General features: G+C 42.0%; 1 protein-coding gene across 12 annotated transcripts in view; it reads right to left on the bottom strand.

Moving 5' to 3' along the window:
* Positions 1–19,441, bottom strand: part of PHACTR1 (phosphatase and actin regulator 1) — a 426,275-nt gene that overhangs the window by 16,793 nt on the left and 390,041 nt on the right. For all 12 annotated transcript variants that reach the window (XR_005594204.1, XM_039525218.1, XM_039525220.1 and 9 more), the window contains 2 exons: positions 16,212–16,267; positions 10,238–10,299 (listed from right to left, as the gene is read on the bottom strand). Coding sequence is in view for 11 of the 12 variants with exons in the window: in XM_039525218.1 (XP_039381152.1) it covers positions 10,238–10,299; positions 16,212–16,267 (118 nt within the window). In the remaining variant the exon portion in view is untranslated. The remainder of the gene's footprint in view (positions 1–10,237; positions 10,300–16,211; positions 16,268–19,441) is intronic.

Below are 19,441 nucleotides of genomic sequence, written 5' to 3'. Positions count from 1 at the left end.
TCAGACATTTGTGATGAAATGTAACAAAATATGGATTGAGGAGAAAGTGCCGGAAGAATGGACCCTCGGTATCATAATCAAGGTACCAAAGAAAGGTGATCTAAACAATTATTCAAATTGGAGGGGAGTAACACTTCTATCTGTCACAGGAAAAGTATTAGCAGCAGTCCTCCTGAACAGAATGAAAGGAAAGATGGATACCATCCTACATGAACAACAATCTGGATTTAGACAAGGGAGATTGTGCACAGACCCTATTTTCACCCTGAGATGGATTACTGAGACCACAGTTGAATTCCAAGGCAGTCTTGCCATCAATTTTGTGGACTTTCAAAAGGCATTTGATAGTATAAATGGAGAAACAATGTGGAAAATTGTGAAACAATATGGAATTCCAACAAAATTAATCAACATTATGAAGGCATTCTACACCAACTCAAAATGCTGCATTAAAATGGAAAATGGATTGAGTAAGCCATTCAACATTTTATATACATAACATATAATGCTACCCAGTTAACCAGAAATGGTAAATACTACACGTGTGCAACATAGCTAAGCTAATAGTGCTGGGATAATCTTAACTTTTGCATTTCTTAATTTTGATTAAAAGTTTCAAATAAGATGAAGAGCAACATTTTAAAAAATGTCTAAGTGACTTAGGAGCCTTAGTCCCATATTCAAAACTGACAGGCCCAGATCCTCAAAGGTATTCAGGCCATCAATCAATATGAGTTAGGTGCCTAAATTCCTTTGAGGATCTGGGCCGTACAGACCTCCCCGTTTAAATTCTAGTGACTTTCAATGAGCTTTAGGCTCCTATGTGCCTAAATTGTTTTTGAAAATCACTTAGATGTTTGAAAATTTACCCTTTGTGATTTCTGTGCAACTCCAATGTTACATTAACATTTTTCCTCAATGTTACATTTCCTAAGCTTTTTAAAGGAACAAAGATAAAAAAAAAGCCCATACTTAATAATGATACCATTTCAATGGTCCCAATTAGGCTGCTGCTACTGTATGGATGAAAATAGTTTTATGCAAGGCTGATTTAACAGGGAAGGACCTTATTGGTTTACAACAGAAAAAAGAAAGATTACTATTTGCAGAATATTGCTGATGCAGCCAAAATTGCAGAGATCCTAAAAGCAGCTATTTTCTCTCACACCATCTTTGATATGAAGTCAGAGTTTTATGGGAGGATTTTGTGGTGTGTATTTAATTAAAACAATTCAATCGCTTTTACGCTAACTGTACTAACAGTGGCCTGAGAACAGTAGCTACTGCCTATGCCCAATCCCACGCTCAGGAAAAACTGCAGACACTGAGCATGCTGGGTTGGGCGGGGAAAATGTACATTGTGATGTCAAAGTGGGGCTTCACTAAACTCTGCTAATAACATCGCAGGCCATTTTGTTTTTTTGAAACCAGTGCATCTTGGCTTGTACAATATTTTTTGCTACTTTTGTGAACTATTTGTTCCAGATAATAATACAAAGCTATCTCTGGGATACACAGTACTTCGTCAGTCAAGCTGAAAAGAGAAATGTGTATAAAGTACAACTGTCTCTGTGGTTCTGTCCACACAATAGAGATAACCACAACCAATAAAGTTGGCTGAAACATGATTATGTTATAAACACACTCTCTTATTACTTATCAGGGCAGAAAAAGCAAAATAACCACCTGCAAAACATGGTAAGGAGCCATTTAGAGCCCATATCAGGGTTAATACATGGTTCTTGAACATGTTTTTTTCTGTCCTCAAAAGCAAGAAAAACAAAACATGTTTGGGCTGTAACCATGGTAATTTTTATCTTGTAGATGGTCCTTCTCTCTGTGTATTACAGCTCACATCAAATATGATTGTAAATTATGTATTAGGTGTTATCTACCTGTTAAAATAATAGAAAAACAAATGCTGTCAACTCTGTTAACATTACAGCACTGCTGTTCAGGCAGCTCTGCAGCAGTTAAACATGATTCTCTCGCCTCTAAATTTTTATCTAAACCGCAAATGAACCAGTAAGAAAATATCCAAACCACCGCTACATTTAAATAACATCAAGGCTGGAACGAAAAGCCAGGACATTCAAAGATAAGGTTGACACTCCATTTTTTATTAGCCTCAAGTGCCTCTTTTCCCCACAACATGAATTAAGGATGAAGTGTCAGTGTTATCTTTTCATTTCTGAGCTCTTGTCAGTTCATGACAGACCCTGGTCGTTATTTAAAAGTAAGATTTTTTTTTTGGTATTTAATACCCTATTTATATAGTAGGTGAGGACATTTGATCAAAAAGATGAAAGCCTGTAAACTAAATGCAGTTTTTAAAAGATGGATTCAAAGGAAACATTGAAGTCAATTTTTACAGACTCTGACTGATAAATTACTGCAGTCGTTTTGGGGTGAGGGAAGGTTGGTTTTTTTTATACACTTGTTTTTCTTTCATAGCTCCTTGCCCATTTCCCACATTTAACCTGGTTTAATATTTGGGCGATGTTGCTATACTAAGTAATTTGCTTATTTTCCCTGCAGGAGGTAGACACGAGGATGCTGTCTGATGCACCGTGGCATACAGCGCCAAGCTGGTGTGTGGGTATATGGGTGGTGCTTCTTACATGTCCAGGAGGCACAGGCGCCAAGCGGCTTCAATGCCATGGAACTTTGAACTTTATTTCATTGAGGTGCGTTAGCTCAAAATTGCAACAAAGGCTTGAACAGCTTAGGAGTAGGGCTCATAGGTGCTATGGTAATACGAAGAATATTAATAATTATACATATTCACATATATAATTTTTATAATAAAAATCATATTTACATACACTAAATACTCAGTATGTTAAACCAAATAAGGATCTGATAATAATAAATAAAATAAGAGACCACTACTGTGTGTGCTTTAGATAGGCAGCAATAAATACGGCTGTTATTTACATAGTTAACATACTGATCTGTTAGCAATTCATTTTGGTTCTCTATTTCGATTAAGTCCTGTTATATACAGTCTCTCTTTGGGTCCAGTACTGCACCTCTTGTGCACTGCTAAGCATCCTCAGCTCCCAGTGGGTCTGATTCTCCAAGATGCAGAGAAGCCTCAAATCCTACTGACCTCAGTGGCAGTTCAGGATGCTCAGTACTTTGCAAGACTGTGTCCTTAAGCAGAAAAACAGTATATACCACTTCAGTGTTTGTTCATGGCAAGGACATTCAGGTGATTTGCTCTGAGACCTTTGCTGGGAATTTAGTTTATATCTCATGAGCTACAGTATCTTGGGTCAAAAATAACTACTTAGTGGACAACTAGCAAAACTGATGACTGCCTCCTCATAATGGTCAGGGGGTTACGTGACCATTATAAAAACAGTGAAACCTGCCTCAAATATTCAGTCAAGAGCCTGACAAAACTGGTTGCTTAATGAAGGTGGGCTACGAAAAAAGATGGAGAAGAATTGTATCCAGTGGATGGAGTCCTGGCTTCATCAAGTCAATGAAAGTTTTGCTACAGACTTTAATGAAGCTAAGCTTTCTCCCAGTGTGCTTAGGGATGCTTTGGGGCAGTGTTTTAGGATGGGAAGTTTCCTAAAAAAGCTGGTGTTCACTAGTACAGGTTTCAGTGTCAATATCTGGAATGAGCCCTAATATTTTTAAAGCAACATAAAATATGGGCAGAGGGAATTCTCATTGCTCCCATTTGTGATGCCAATGAGAAATGCATGTATCTTTTCCTCCTTCTGATGTATACAGGGTGTGTGTGTGTGTGAATATTGGGGAGTATAATCCCTTGGGCTGGATATTGGTCTCACAATAGGGAAATCAGGAGGAACTCTCCTGAAGTCAATAGAGTTTCATCAGTGTAAACGAGATCAGAACCAGACCTCTGTATGGAAGCAGGGGCGGGGAAAGAAGGAGATTTCTTTCAATGTTGTCAGGAACTCTGGAGATAAAACAGCAGCTAATTTCAACCTTTGATAACAACCCCCTTTGCAAGCTAAAACAAACCAAAGTGCTGTCTCCTCAGGTTGGCAAACCAAACCACCGATCCCCTGTATAGCCAAGAATAACGTAGGGTTCAGCAATCTGTCCTGGGCATGTTACTGGGTATGCAACTAAATGCAGAACTTGCTCTGAAGTTCTACTGTGACAGCAGCTGAGGGCTTGTCTATACAGGGAATTCATGGGGAAGTCAGTGTGAAATAGCAAGGATGTGAATTTAAAGTGCAATAGCTATTCTGCACTAGCTCCCCGTGTACACTCTTACTCTGCACTAAGAGTGCCTTTGTGGGGTTTAGATTAATCCACTTCCAAAGTGGTTAAACCTATATCAACCAAGGAATTGTTAGTGAGGAGTAAGAGTGTCCACATGGGAAGCTAGTGCAGAATAGCTCTTCTGTACTAGCTATTATGGGCTTTTCGCCACACGCAGACAAGCCCTAAGATGTTGCTGTATCCCGTCACTTATTCATCATCTTCTTAGGGTTCTATGGAAGTTCTAATGGGGAATTTACTCTTATACTATCCACCCCAGTTTCCATCAAAAGTCATGCACCGGTAACAGACGATGAATTCCTTGCAGCATTTCCCGATGACTCAGAATCTCTAAAGGAAGGTTAAGTATCAGAGGGGTAGCTGTGTTAGTCTGGATCTGTAAAAGCAACAAAGAATCCTGTGGCACCTTATAGACTAACAGACGTTTTGCAGCATGAGCTTTCGTGGGTGAATACCCACTTCTTCGGATGCAAGGATGGTTACTCATCTGTAATCAGAATTCTTCAAGATGGACTCTGCACGGTCACACACTTCGGATATGCCAGTGGTGCAGGTCATACTGGGGTAGCTTCTAGTAGCAGCGTCTGTTGGAGTGCCCCCTTCCTTGTGGCTCTGAATGGTTGGAGGGCAGGGCTATGCCATGGGTGCCTGATGGGCCAACCACCTCAGTTCTTTTCATACCCCCCCCTCCCCCCGCAGGTACAAAATTGAAATTAGGATTCTGAGGAAGAGAGGGAGGTGGGCAGGGAGTGCAAATGTGCAGAGTCCACCCTGAAGAACTCAGGTTACAGGTGAGTAAACTTCATTCTTCTTCAAGTGGTCTCTGCACATCTGGGGAGTTTGTCAAGCAGCATTTTTCTCTCTGGACAGTGTGATGAGCTGCCTTGCTTAAACAGAGATTGTCATACGGCGTTACCAGATTGTGGACTTTACTTCCTCTTGCTCTTTGAGCAGCAGCCACTACCACCACCACCAATGAATCTGAAGCAGGATGCATCTGGCAGGATGGGAACTGGCAGGATGCAGCTGGTATAGCTTGTCTGATTCTTTTAAATTGTCTGTCCAGATGATGGATTAGCCAGGTATTTACTGCTGACACTAATAAACCATGGAGAGCTGGCAGGGTAATCGTACTCCTAGAAAGTGAACCCAGAACACTGAAAACCAGGTGTGTCATTTCTAAGGTTACCAAAGGGAGAGTTTAGAAAAACGGCAAGGCAAGAGACACCCCCTCCTGGACCCTGGTTTCTTTGCTGTCGTTAATTCTGATACATCAGATCCTTAGTTAGAAAAGAAAAGAAAAAAGAAAAGGATAATGTAGAACTAATTAAAATCTAATTGAAGGCTGCTGCACAGGGAACGATCCAAAGACCTGGCAAGGCTCCTGGTCCATCTGCTCCCGTGGTTGGAAGGAACGAAGGCTGTCTGTGTGCCATGCCCTGACATTCGGAGCTGCAAGGGGAGGAGCGGGGGCCAGGAGAGTGCTCCCCAGCGGGAACTGCTAACAGAAGGTTCTGCTCATTCAGGATGCACTGTCAGTTCATCCCAAGAGTGGGAATGTGCAGAGGCCACCTGAAGAAGAACATGTAGTTTTGGCCCTATTTTCAGTAAGAAGCTGCAGAGAAGGCTGAGGCACGACAGCTGGGCACTGTATTCACACTCTCACGGGCCAAGAAAGCCTGCATAGCGATGAGCGCTATGTAAATAACTAGAGAGAGATGTATGTACATAGTGAAATCCACAGAAGCTGGAATTAGACTTCCAGGACAACACAGGCAAAAAACGAGTTTACAAAACCAAACTGAACTTTCTGTGGGTTCGGCTATCAGTATTTGAGCCATACAGGAAACAACTGTTACATTTTAAGTTGCCATACGAAAGAAGGAAGAGGAAACAATTTGTACAGACTCCCCAACAACCACTGTGATGTTCATCTGCAGCCTTGGCCGTCTTCCCTCACCATCCTGAAACTCCTTGATGCATCCTGCTGACCCACTCTCTCTCCCCCTGTCTCGCCAATGCTTCCCCTACTATGAAGTTTCTGATCCATCTACAGTGCCCTCAGACCATTGATCCATTCTTTAGGAGTTCCACACACACCCCAGGAATGTGGGGTCCGTGAGAGATTTATTTCAGGTTTCAGATTTACAGTAAATCCAAGTTGCTCTTTGAATAGCACTGAAGATTTCTGTGTAATGGAGCTTACGAAATCATCAACAGCTCCTTTCCAATCCTTTCTGGGCTTTGAAGAGGTCTCCATTTGGATGTCTGTATTAAAAATGTAACTTTTAACAGTTTGCCCGTGGGGTAAAATCTCATGTCATTATAATGCGTCGTATTTCAATACATCATCATGGTGTGACACAAGGCCAGCACTAGAAGATTTTCAAGGACACTGTCAGTGGTGCCCGCAGCCACACATGTATTATGCATGGTTCATAGCATTGGCAGGGGTACCAATTGGACAGCAGGTTTGCCCAGAGGTGGTGGGGGGAAGGGAAAGGGGCAGTTTGCCGTAGCCTCCCATTTGAGAGGGGGCCCCCCCAAATCAAATGGCATTGCGACCTGGCATGGGAGGTCACAACGCCACTCAGATTTCGCTCAGTAGCTCCTGCATGAAGTGGCTGCTGGGCAAACCTGAGGGCGGTTGCGACCCTGTATGTCAATTTGCAATGCCCAGAGCCGGGAACAGGGCCCAGCCCCATGGGACAGGCACCCAGCCGCCGCAAAGTGAGCGTGATTCACGTGAAGAATTTCTGGAGGCGCCCCCGGTCACTGAAGCACAACTGTTCCATTGAAGGCAGGATGGTCTCACAAAATCAGATGGGTAACAATTTGTGTTGTTTAATGTTTTTACGGTTAAGAGACTTTAGAATGGACACTACAGAACCATCTTTCCCTGTTGTTGTTAAACATACAATGCCACTTGAATAAAGCTCTGCATATATTACATCACCTTGAATTTGCTCTGTGTGTGTGTACATTAAATACCACCCAGAAACAGGCAGGTACAGCGGAGCAAACGTTTGGAAAGACCAGTTAGCTTTGTCCCTGATCTCAGGTTTAACATCTTTTGCTAATAAGACTCCAGTACAGCTGGGCAGAGAGAACCTGTCACAGTACTCAAGATGCAGAGACACATTGGGCCATATTCATGAAAGTGAGAGCTTGGGGAATAATTGTAATCTTTCTGAAATTCACCAGGTACTTGGCATTCCTAATTGTTATTTGTCAACTTTCAAACTTTATTCATTCCTTCTCTCTAGTGATTTCTGAGCCTTTTTTATCTGCAGGGACACAGTACATTCGTAAATCACAGCAAAATCCAATAGTAGTGAAGTACCATGGTTCTTTCTGTATAATTACAGACAATTAGAAGCTGTCACTAGAACAATTAGTTTAAAAATTGAAAACAGATAAACAACCTAAGCCATGTATCCACTTAGGGCTTGATCCCAGGAGCTTTCCATGCACAAAGCTCCCACTGAAATTCAGTGTGATTATAGTACGTGTAGGGCTCATGAGACCATATCCTTATTTAGTAAAAGTTCAAAAATGGCCAAAAGGAACGTGTCTAGAGTGTGATATGAGAGTCAAAGAACCTAGTTTAATGGGAACGGAGGGTGTGCAGTAACAGGCTCAACTGTTGCTATTGTTTGCAAGTGCAAACAGGAATTGCCTGTCAAGTAACTGAAATCTTCAGGATCACAGGTATAGTTGCAGTTATATAGTAGACCCATGGTCACCAATTGGTCAATTGCGATCGACGGTCGATCCTAGAGGATCTCTCAGTCGATCGCGATCTCTGGTGGCACAGGGGGCTGCCGCTAAGACAAGCTCCCTGCCTGTCCCGGCCCCATGCCGCCCCCGGAAGTGGGCAGCGCGTGTCTGGGGGTGGGGGTCTCCCTCTGCTCGCAGCTCCTGCCAGCAAGCACTGCCCCCACAGCACCCCAAGCCCCAACTCTGAGTCCCCTCCCAGAGCCAGCACCTCAAACCAGCCCTGAGCCCCCTCCTGGAGACTGCACCCTAACACTCTGCCCCATCCCTGACCCACCTCCCAGAGCCAGCACCCCGTACCCCTCCTGCACCCCAACCCCCTGCCCCAGGCTCAGCCCAGAGCCCCCCCACACTGCAAACCCCTTGGCTCCAGACCAGAGCCTGCACCCCCTACCCCAGCCCGGTGAAAGTGAGTGAGGGTGGGGGAAAGTGAGTGGTGCAGGGCTTCGGGGAAGGGGCCAGGTTTATCCTGGGTTGCCCTTAAATTCAAAAAGTGATCTTGGGTGTAAAAAGGTTGGAGACCACTGCAGTAGACAGAACACTTTAGTCCTTGTAGTGGTGACCTCTTCAGTGCAAGAAGCTGCTCTTGCCTTCTGCATTTCCTGAAGGGCGGGTGTGCGGTGGGGAACTGTACAGTGACAGGGCAGGTTGGTTTATGAAAGCCAGATTCTTTGCAATTATTTGTGTGTGTGTGTGTGTGTGTGTGTGTGTGTGTGTGTGTAATGTTTCTATCATGCATGTTTGTTTAGCAAATAGCACTACCATTTGGACTGGATTTCTGTACATGTTTGCCTGTGTAAATACAACAAGAATGAAAGACTTGCAAAATGATATTTGCAATTTCTGTGCAGAGATTAACCTGAGCTTTGCCTTAAAGTAGGTGCAGTGTGAATTGATTATTTTTCTCAAACATCGGTATAACAGGATGGCAGTGGAAGTGTGCTTAGTCTTGTCAGGAATTCATGGTTTTGTTTTTTTTAAACATTATAGCTCAGTGGGCCAGATCCTCATCTGTAAATTGGCATAGCTCCATTGACAAGATAGAGCTATAGACAGACTCTGGGCCATTATTTCTAAGGATGAAAGAAGCCAGGTTGGACAGAAGATGAACTGACCCAAATATTAGCCTGGAATTAAAACTTTTTTTCAATATTACAACATATATCCTGTTTATAGTCCTTTATCAGTTTTATTATTTATATATTTTACAACGCTCTATTCAACTTCTTGGTGTTTATAAAATTGTTTGGACAAGAGAATTATTTAATGGTATGAGTTCACAGTAGTGCTTCTTCCATCGCTCTCCTCATATGGGAAATATTGATATAATTGGCAAACAAGCAAGGTCCTTAACAAATATAAATTAGTATAATGCCGCTGAAATCAGTGGCTCTATGACAGTGATGGGCAACCTGTGGCCTGTCGGGGTAATCTGCCGGCGAGCCGCAAGACTGTTTACATTGACCGTCCGCAGACACGGCCACCCACAGCTCCCAGTGGCCAATGGGAGCTGCGGGAAGCAGCGGAGGACTGCAGGCTGCCCACCACTGCTCTATGATGATTCACACCAGCTCACCAAGCATATATAAAATTACTACTCAATAACCTTAAGAGTAGAAAAATCATCGATGGCAAAGACCTATTAGGTCATCTAGTCCATCCTCTTCTGCCAAGACAGGATTGTTCCCTTTCCTGCATTAGACACTATTCTCCACTGCTTTGTTCCTATCTAGTTTTAAATGTTAAGGTACCAGTTCTCTTCCATTAAAAGTCCATTCCCCAGTATAATGTGTCTTCAGTAGGATTTTCAAAAGCACTCAGCATGGTCTTAACTCTGCTCCATAGAAATCATTGGGAGCCACTGACTTCAATGGAAATAGCATTCAATCAATGTTAAGCCTTTACTCTTACAGGCTACTCTTAAGAAATGCTTTCCTGCTCTTGAGCCTAAATTTTCCTTTGCTCATTTTCATTCCATTATTTCTAATAATTGCCCTGGAAGTCCCCAGAGATGCTCCTCTCTTTCCCCTGGGTTTTCGCCCTTAAAATGCAGAGACAGTTGTTTAAGATTTTGTTCAATAATATTTTAAGTTCTCTTTTTAAAAAGGGTGCTCTGGAAAAGAAAAAGGCAAAGGTTTATGCAGTCAGTAGAAAGTTCCTGGACTATAACAGTATAAAAGTTGCCTCTCACCTTGCGTGTTAATCTTCTCTTTATCTCCCGTTTTTCCTCCTGCTCCTCTTGCTCATTCCGAGCTAGAAAAAGATTTACATAATTCTAGACTGTTGGCATGATCAAAATGCACAGTATAAAACAAATAAGCCTCTACATCAGTATACCAAATTCATGGTCCATTTTGGTTAATTTCATGGTCATAGGATTTTAAAATAGTTAATTTCTTGATTTCAGCTATTTAAATCTGAAATGTCACAGTATTGTAATTGTAGGGATCCTGACCCAAAAAGGCGTGTGTGTGTGTGTGTGGGGGGGGAGGGTGTCGCAAGGTTATTGTAGCGGGGATTGCGGTACAGCTACCCTTTTGTGCTGCTGCTGGTGGTGGCACTGCCATCAGAGCTGGGCAGCCAGAGTGTGGCAGCTGCTGGCTGGGATCCCAGTTCTGAAGGCAGAGTCACCACCAGCAGCAGCATGGAAGAAAGGATGGCATGGTATGGCATTGCCACCCTCTGCGCTGCTGCCTTCAGAGCTGGGCCCTTGGTCAGCAGCCGCCACTCTCTGGCCGCCCAGCTCTGAAGACGGCAGCACAGAAGGAAGGATGGCATAGTATGGTATTGCCACCCTTACTTTTGCGCTGCTATTGGCTGGGTGCCAGGCCAGCAACCACTGCTCTCTGACCGCCTAGCTCTGCAGGCAGTGCAGAAGTAAGGTTGGCAATACTGTGACCCCCTTAAAATAATCTTGTGACCCCCCCTGCCACTTTTTTGGGTCAGGACCTCCAATTTGAGAAACGCTTGTCTCCTCCATGAAATCTGTATAATATAGGGTAAAAGCGCACAAAAGACCAGATTTCATGGGGGGAAACCAGATTTCCCAGTCTGTGAGGTGTTTCTCATGACCGTGAATTTGGGTAGGGCCCTACTTATGTTTCAGGGCTTGTCAGATGCAGAGAAAGTCCTTCTGGGAACAGCAAACTTCCCTACTCATTTGCTACTGCACTTTCTTCTATGCCTCATGAAATATCCACATCTTCTGCCTCAGTATCAGTATGAATTTTACTTCTGTGTGTGTTTCACTTTTTAGCATTACCAGGCAGACAGCCAGTGCTTCAGAAACCATTGTCTGCATTCTGGTGGCCCAGCGGTGGACAGTGATAATACAGCTAGCCTCTGAGAAGAACAGGCTGAGAGGGCAGGAGCTCGGGAAGAAGCAGAAGTATTTTTTCCCTGGCCACAGGATAATTTGTCCACAGCTACTCAGTGGAGGGTCTGGAAACAAACCTCACAACAGGGGTAGTGGGTAAAGTCCCAGACTCAGCCTGCCATTATCTGAGCTGTTGTCTAACAGAGTGGTGAGAAGGTCCTTCTGATACGGGCCTTGCATAGCACAGCACAGGAGCACAACAGCCAATACTGGGGGCAACATGCTTCACAAACTAAAACCAAATAGGCCACATGGCAGTTTCTTACCAAGACAAGCCTGTATCACAAAGGCTCAGGAAAGTAATATCTAGCACTGCCAGCTCTATTAAACTTTCACAAGCCTCATTGATTCCTAAACGTAAAAAACAGGCTCAGGGCAAAACTTTCCAAAGCTCTTAAAAGTCACAGTTTCAAAAGTGACTTAGGCACTTACAAGTCTAAATCTCATTGAAAGTCAGTGAGATGTAGGAATTTAAACAATGGGATGTTGGCTCCTAAGTCAGTTAGGGCTTGTCTTCACTGCAGAGTTAACCCGAGAATAACTTGAGTGTTGGCTGACCCATGAGGGGATACCAGTTAGAATCAGCCCCACTTGTCACTGCTAACACAATTAGTTTGTGTAGCTCGAGTGTTATTTCACTGTGTGTCTGGCTCTCACTTAAGCTAGACTAACTCGAGAGGAGTTAACTCTGCAGTGAAGCCATATCCTTATTTAGACTCTTTTTGAAAAGTTTACCCCATTGTCTAGGCACAATCATAATACACAGATAGCTGAGCTAACTAAGCAATAAGCCACAACAAAGTGTTCATTACTGAGCTGCTGGAGCGGGCTCCTAAGGCGAGAGTACCTTCAGTGAGTCAAGAAATAAATAATAATATACTATTACTTTACACATACAGTCTATTGTATACAGATCCTTTCATCCAAGGATCTCAAAGTATTTTACAATGGTGGGTAAATATTACCCCTGTTTTAGAGAAAGGGAAACTAAGGGCTGTTCTACACACAGCTGAAGCACCGATTTAACTGAACTGGTGCTGGAACCAATGTTGCTCAATCCGGGCAAATCCCTACTGTGGGTATTCTTAAAACTTTCAGTTACCAACTGAATTAAGTTAAGCCAATTTAAGGCACTCAAACTGATCTAAAAGTGTCCACACCAGGAGTTTATTTAAAAATGAGGCAGTTAAACTGGTGTTCCAAGTGGGCATAGACCAGCCGTACAGCACAAAGAAGTGATTTGACTTGTCCACGATCACAGAGCAAATTGGAGGCAGAGCTAGGTCTCCTGATTCCCAGTCTGAGGCACTAATCAGTAGAGGTGAAATCCTGGCCTCAGTGAAGTCAACTGCAAAACTCTCACTGACTTCAGTGGGACCAGGATTTCTCACTAAAAATCCACCAATTCAATACATGCTGCGCATGATTGTCTCCTATTATAATAGGGCCCTTTAATTTCAAATGACAGATTTCCAGTAATACTTTTAAAATAAAATTTTCTGGAGGAAGGAATTTCATGCTATAGCAGAAGGATAAGAAGACAGCAGGGGACACATCCCAAGCACCTTTTCTATACTATTTGGAATACATGTATTGCTAAATTGTTTCTCTTTTTCTTAGTTTTTTTAAGTTCCCTGAATAGGTTCTCCCTCCAATCAGTCCCCAATCACACTGATTTATCGTTCCACACAGAATCTAAGGAGCTGATCCTGTCAACAGTTTACTCATGGGAACAGTGCCAATGAGTAAATCTTTGAAGGATCAGGCTGTTAATTGGGAGAGGTAAACAGCTTCTAACAGGGTTCAGAATAGAACAAATTGGCTGAAAGGCTACAAATAAGTGTCTGAAAGGGCAGAAATGAGGCTTCCTAACAACTGCACTATTTTTCCTGTCTCCTTGTTTCCTTCAGCCCAGTTACCAAGCTTTAGAGACAACCGGGTAGGGTGAAACCTTTACCAAGTGAAAGCTGGTCATTAGCAGTTGTCCTTATCTGAAGCCAGAAAGTGATTTCTTTATTTAAAACATGGCTAAAATTGATGAAGTCCTTTTAGAACTAGAGAGGTTACAAAACTGTTGCTTTGTGTGTTTTGTTTTAAGTGGTCAGGAGATCCCCTCTTTCTCTCTAGCCTCTTTGTGTGAAAAGAACTGGAATTTTCAGGCCTGACGTCAGTGCCAGTCTGACATTTCAACTGAAATTGTGTCAGACCCATCAGATCCAATCTCCTTGCCTTTTTACAGCATTTTGCTCATTGAAGGTGTCAACCTTAAAAGCTGAAGTCCTCTCTTCATCACAGATGCAGTTACCATGCAAGTTTCCTCACAAACTAATGTGCCTCACTCATGCTTTGGAAGGACTCTCTGCATGGGTGAGCAGTTCAGTCTTCATGCTTATCCAGCATACAAAACTGCAGGGTGCTGTGTTTCCTCACCCAAACTGCTTCCTGCTCTTGACTCCTATTTTAGTCAATGGGAGTTGAGGGCATGTTGCATCTCACGGGAAGTACTCAGCACCTTCCAGCAGTAGGCCCTCAGCTCCTCTTTTGAGACAACCATTAGTTTACTAGTGCCATCTGTGGCAGTGGATTTTGTGCTATGAGTACCTGTGCTTTTGGAATTCAATCAGCAAGACTATCTTATTCATTCCACCATAGTGGGGCTAGGAAATGGACAGGTGATCTTTGCATGAGCAAAGACTGGCTGAGTAAATACATTTTGCCTCATTTTGTTTCCCACCCATGGAACTGATACTGACACAATTGCATTTGATATAAGAACACGGTGATGTCAAATGTGACAAGTGCATCAAGGAAATTTCAGCTCTAGCCACAGAGGAAAACCTACCTACTTTGAAAAACACCATGGGCTCATTTACTGTACTGTGAATTGGGCTAATAAAAATAGTTCCACTTGTTTGGAATAAGATCTTTGGACTTAATTTTCTTGTTTCACATCCTCCATCCATCTGTCCATCTAGCTATGTTCTTAGATATATATTTAAATTGCATCACTGAACTATTGAAGGGGGAGTGAACAATGCTGTCTTATAATGCTGAACCATACTGGAATCTGATGGTCCTTAGTTTGGATTTTTAATATTTGATGTTTTCATTACATAATATTTCAATAATTTACTCATCATGTAGGTGCTTCAGCAAAGGCGTGGGGTGGCTTATAAATACAATTATTATGTAACAATTTTTTCCCCCAGTATTTAGGAAATTTTCATTTACCAAGACATATGGAGTTCTATGGCAGATCTATGTTTAGATCTATGTTTTATTTAGGTGCCAAAATGTAGTTCTAGATTTAGGGTAATGGTTTCAAATACACTTAGTCACTTAGGAGCTAAGTCCCATTTTAAAAGAAAAGCCCTAAATGACTCATGAGGCTGAGTCTCAATGAGACTTAGGTTCCTAAGTGACTTGGACATGTTTGAAAATTTTACTTGTAACAGCCTATCTTTAGAAACCTAGGTTTTAAAATGTTGGCCATTAAGTCTATGGTTCAGACAATGCTGCCAAAGCTGCACCAGTACCAGTGTGGTGGTTACTGGTTATGCTCCAGTGCCAGGTGATGTGCGGTACCAGATGGCTCATGCTGACTGGGAATTCTGGGGTGACAACATGAGCTGTTTGGAGAATCTGGTTCTGGACACATCGCCTCTTTTTCCAATAATTTCCCCCAGGAGAATGACTCCCTCCACCTGACATGGCATAGAAGTTTAGAGAATATAGTAGGAGATGACACACTCATAAGTGAATGATAGCCCCATATCTGCTTAAATTGGCTCTGATAGCTAATCTAATCTTATCTATATCTATAGCTACCTGTCTATTGATGTGCCATATTTACAGAAAACCAACTACTGCAGTGCCAGCACATTTTATTCCCTAACCACACCACTGAAACATGTTAGAAATTTGATTTCATGTTATTTAATCAATTAATTTTACTAATTTCTAGAGAGCTAATCACCTATTTCATGCCTCTAGGATTCTGTTCAATGTAGAAATAAAAAAACCAACAACAACAAATATACAATTTTTAAGAATGGGATCCGACCTAAAGACACACTATGGAATTTAAACACGATATTGTAGACTATTTTTTCTTGTAGCTTTTTTTTTTAATACTCTAGTTCCATGCTCCTGAAAGGATGTAGGATACATCACCCACGCAAGAGTGTCAGTAAAAATTGTATTCCCGCTGTTCTCTGCTTTCTGACTAGTTATCTTCAAATAAACAGCTTTATCTTTTTCATATTTAAAACCATTTTGATTTGATAAAAAATAACTGCCATACTTTTCCAATATCTGATTTGTTCATTAGAATAACTTATTTCAGATTCAATCTTCCTCTCCTTGAAATCAGTGGTAAAACTCATACGGACTGGAACAGGATCAGGCTGTCTGGGTAGATTTTTGTGGCTTTAAAATATCAACAACTACTTTAGGGATGTTGCAACTCCCCATAGGTTTGTTTGTTGAAAGGAACAATACAGATTAGAGTTTAGAAACTGTGGGCTAAATCCTGAAGTCTTTATTGGATTTCAATGGGAGGTTTGCCTGTGTGAAAACTTTGGAAGACGACCCTCAGTTTGAATTTTCTTCCCAGACTGTTTGTATTGGTTATCTTACTGAATGTGATTTTCCACAGTCATTCCCACCCAAACATAGCTCCTATATATATTATTACTTATTTGTGATATAGCTACAGACTTGTATTTGGTGCTTTATAAAAGACACAGAGCAGCTAACAAGTTGAATTCTGAATGGTACAAATACTTACGTTTCAGAATGTTCCTCTGCTCCAGTTCCTCAGCAGTGGGCCTCTGGCTCAGTCGCCTGCGAAAAAAATCCAGGATCAGTTTTTGGACCATATCACATCCTCCTTAGTTCAATGTGTATAAGAGCGACTTTGCGGCACAAAAGGCAGAGAGTGAGACAATGCCATCGCTCCATTATGTATACAGTATGTCCACACTGTGCGTGGCATTATGGACTATACTTTGCTCTTCTATTTCCAACCCACAAAAACCAAAATGTCTTGTGTCATGTTAGACATGACCCTCCCACTCCCACCCCGGGCTAATCTGCTAAAAGTTAGGCTGTGCAGATTTCTTCACTTAATTTCCTTCCTTTCATGCCTGTTTCCTGACTTTCACAAGTATGAAAAGTTTAGTTCTAGCTCCCTCCCCTCTGCTGTGTGTGAGCCTCCCGACTGTACCCAACTTGTCCAAACAGAGTTTGAACACAAAGCCAGTCCACAGTAACAAGGAGGCCTGGTTAGGCTTTGCAGACTGCGGAACAATAGCAGCTCTTCTTCTCCTCCTCCTCCTCCATTCTCACTCCCCTCTTGGACAGCTTTATTAAATGTACTAATTACAAATGAACATGAATTGAAATCACTTGGCAGTCAACCTGTACGTAATACAGTCACAACAAATAAGATCTAATTACAAAAGGGGACTGCAAACAGAAACAATCAGAGAACTCCGACTAGAAAGCAAGAGAGAGTAGCAGAAAGGGGTATTAGAAAAACAAAGAAAAGCAGCAAGATGACCTCAGAAGTTAACATTTGTTGAGCCTGCTCTTACACCCATTGAAGTCAATGGGAGTTTTGTCATTGCTTTCAATGGGAGCAGTAACAGAACATTAATCACCATCCAAAACATGAATTTGGGGCCTGATTCTGTGCTGAGTACCCTCCGCACACAATGCAGTCATTTACATCAGGGAAGTTGATGACGCTCATTTAAATAAATGGAAGCTGAGGCCGCCTGATGTGGTGTAGGATCAGGGCTACTGTCTGACAAAGTTTAGGAAATGATTTCAGGCTTCTCAGAACACACTGGCCCCAATCCGCAGCTGCAGCCAAAGAATGCACATCACATCACATCACAGGAGGGAAGTGCAGCAGTTTCTTCAAATCATCTTTGCATTCCCCTGATCCTGGAGCTACTGTGTGCCAGTCTGGTACCCAGGCATAAATTACAGCAGCCTGAGGACTGCTCTACATTGTGCTCATTCCCTATGGCCTCAAGGAGTTGTTACAGCAGCTGGGATTCACAGCAATGCTGGGACTTCCTCTGGGAATACACCCTACACCAGATGCTTAGCAGGGAGTATAATCCCATGGCCAGATATGCTGGTTTTACGATTCATTTACACCACTCCAGCAGCAAAGAGTGACCTTAATGCAGTAGAGAATTAGGACCATTAGCATGGTCTCTTTGCTATGGTTGACTGGACAATTACTTCATTGGAAAAGTGCTGAAAATGACAGAAACTCATCCTTAATTCAGAATGAATGAATGTTTGTAAAGCACTCTGAAGATGGAATGTGCTATTCAAACATTATTATTTATTATTATTATCCTTAAGATACAGTAACTGTTGCTAATGGGATGCTTAGATAGTTCACCTTATTGTTAGGAGGCCATTAAAAGCATTTTGTTACTAACAGTGTATGGGAATCAAAGAATAAAAATCACACAGTTTAACTTGGCAATATGTAGCTCTAGTGACTGAGTTACATAATGCTTCTTGTGCATCACATTGTGAGAGTTCTCAGAAAGATGCATCAGAGGAATGCTGAGGCCAGATTCCAGCCACTGAGCATGTGACCATTTCCACAGGGACAAACAGCACACAGTAAGAAAAAAGGACCAATCTGTGTGACTTTAAGAGAAAGATGTTACTATCAAGGGCCTTTTGCCCGCAGTAAAAAAACAAAATGGGATTAAAAAGGATCAGCTAAAAATCTCTTATTTTTCAGACATCAGAGTAAGTGACTGCTGGCCATTTCCGAACACAGGGCCAAATCCTGAAACTTCTGTTTTCGTCTGAGTGAGGAATGAGTAAAAACTGATTTAAGCACGTAAGCATTTAGCTCATAATGAAAAATGTACTCTCTAGGGCAAATCCTCAACTGGCATAAATCAATGGAGCTTCACTGAACCAATAGAGCTACACTGATTTATACCAGCTGACAGCCTGTCCCCTTGGCTTTATCCCCTGACAAGACCATAAGAAAAATCTAAATGGAGTCATGAGCACTATGCAACCTCTTCTGTAGTTTAGATTACCTTGTGACAGCTAGGATGAGCAAAGGCCTATCCTAATACTATTGTATTTACAGTGTATTTAATGTAAGATTATATGTAAGCTCGAGCCAGCCCTTGAGTGTATAAAAACTTCAAAGATCATTGTACTGAGATGGGCCCCACATGTCACCACATGTGTGTCACCACATTTAAAATCACCCCTCATCTTTTTTTAATGTCTTAATGAATTTTGGGTTTAGCCATTACTTATTCAACATGTATGTCTCCTGTCCTCTAACAGTCTCAACAACTACTTATTCCCATTTAGCTACCGGTACATTCACAACCCCTTCCCATTCTTAGATTTCACATTAGCAAAGCACAGGAGTAATCTTTTAACTGATAGCATTTCCCTGGAAGTTCAGTGAAAACATGCTGTACCAGATGCATGCAATACTGGAAGTGTTTACTCTGATAAATCTGGTTCACTAAGCAGAAGTGCAACAGTTAAAGACACAGATGCCTTTTGCCTCTTGCAAAACTTTGAAATTATCATCATCATTTTAGAGGTCAAAGGACAGTTTTGTGTCAGTCACACCAGCGTATTGGGAGTTAATTGCAATGACCTCAGTAGAGTTATGCTGGATTTGCAACAAAATGTCTTTCCTCTGTTGGACTTACTTCCTCACTTAGGGCCAGGGAGTTGCACCCGTTTACACTTGTGCTGAATTTGGGCCAGAAAGTCACAATCCTTCTTTGTTGCATCATAACTATTTCCACAGCAAACAAATGTAATGTTGCAAAGAGGATTATTATTTCAAATGAGGAATTAGCAGCAGGAATTGATAATCTCTAAAGTAGCAAAGATTCTGTTTCCATACAAATATCCTTAAAAAAAAAATAATAAAAAAAACGGGGCGGGGGGGAAGAGGAGGAGGTGGGAACAAAACATGAGCACACAAAGAAAAAACAT

The sequence above is a fragment of the Mauremys reevesii genome, linkage group 2 (assembly GCF_016161935.1).
Source record: "Mauremys reevesii isolate NIE-2019 linkage group 2, ASM1616193v1, whole genome shotgun sequence".
Taxonomy (NCBI): domain Eukaryota; kingdom Metazoa; phylum Chordata; order Testudines; family Geoemydidae; genus Mauremys; species Mauremys reevesii.
This window is presented reverse-complemented; position numbering and strand designations above follow the sequence as displayed.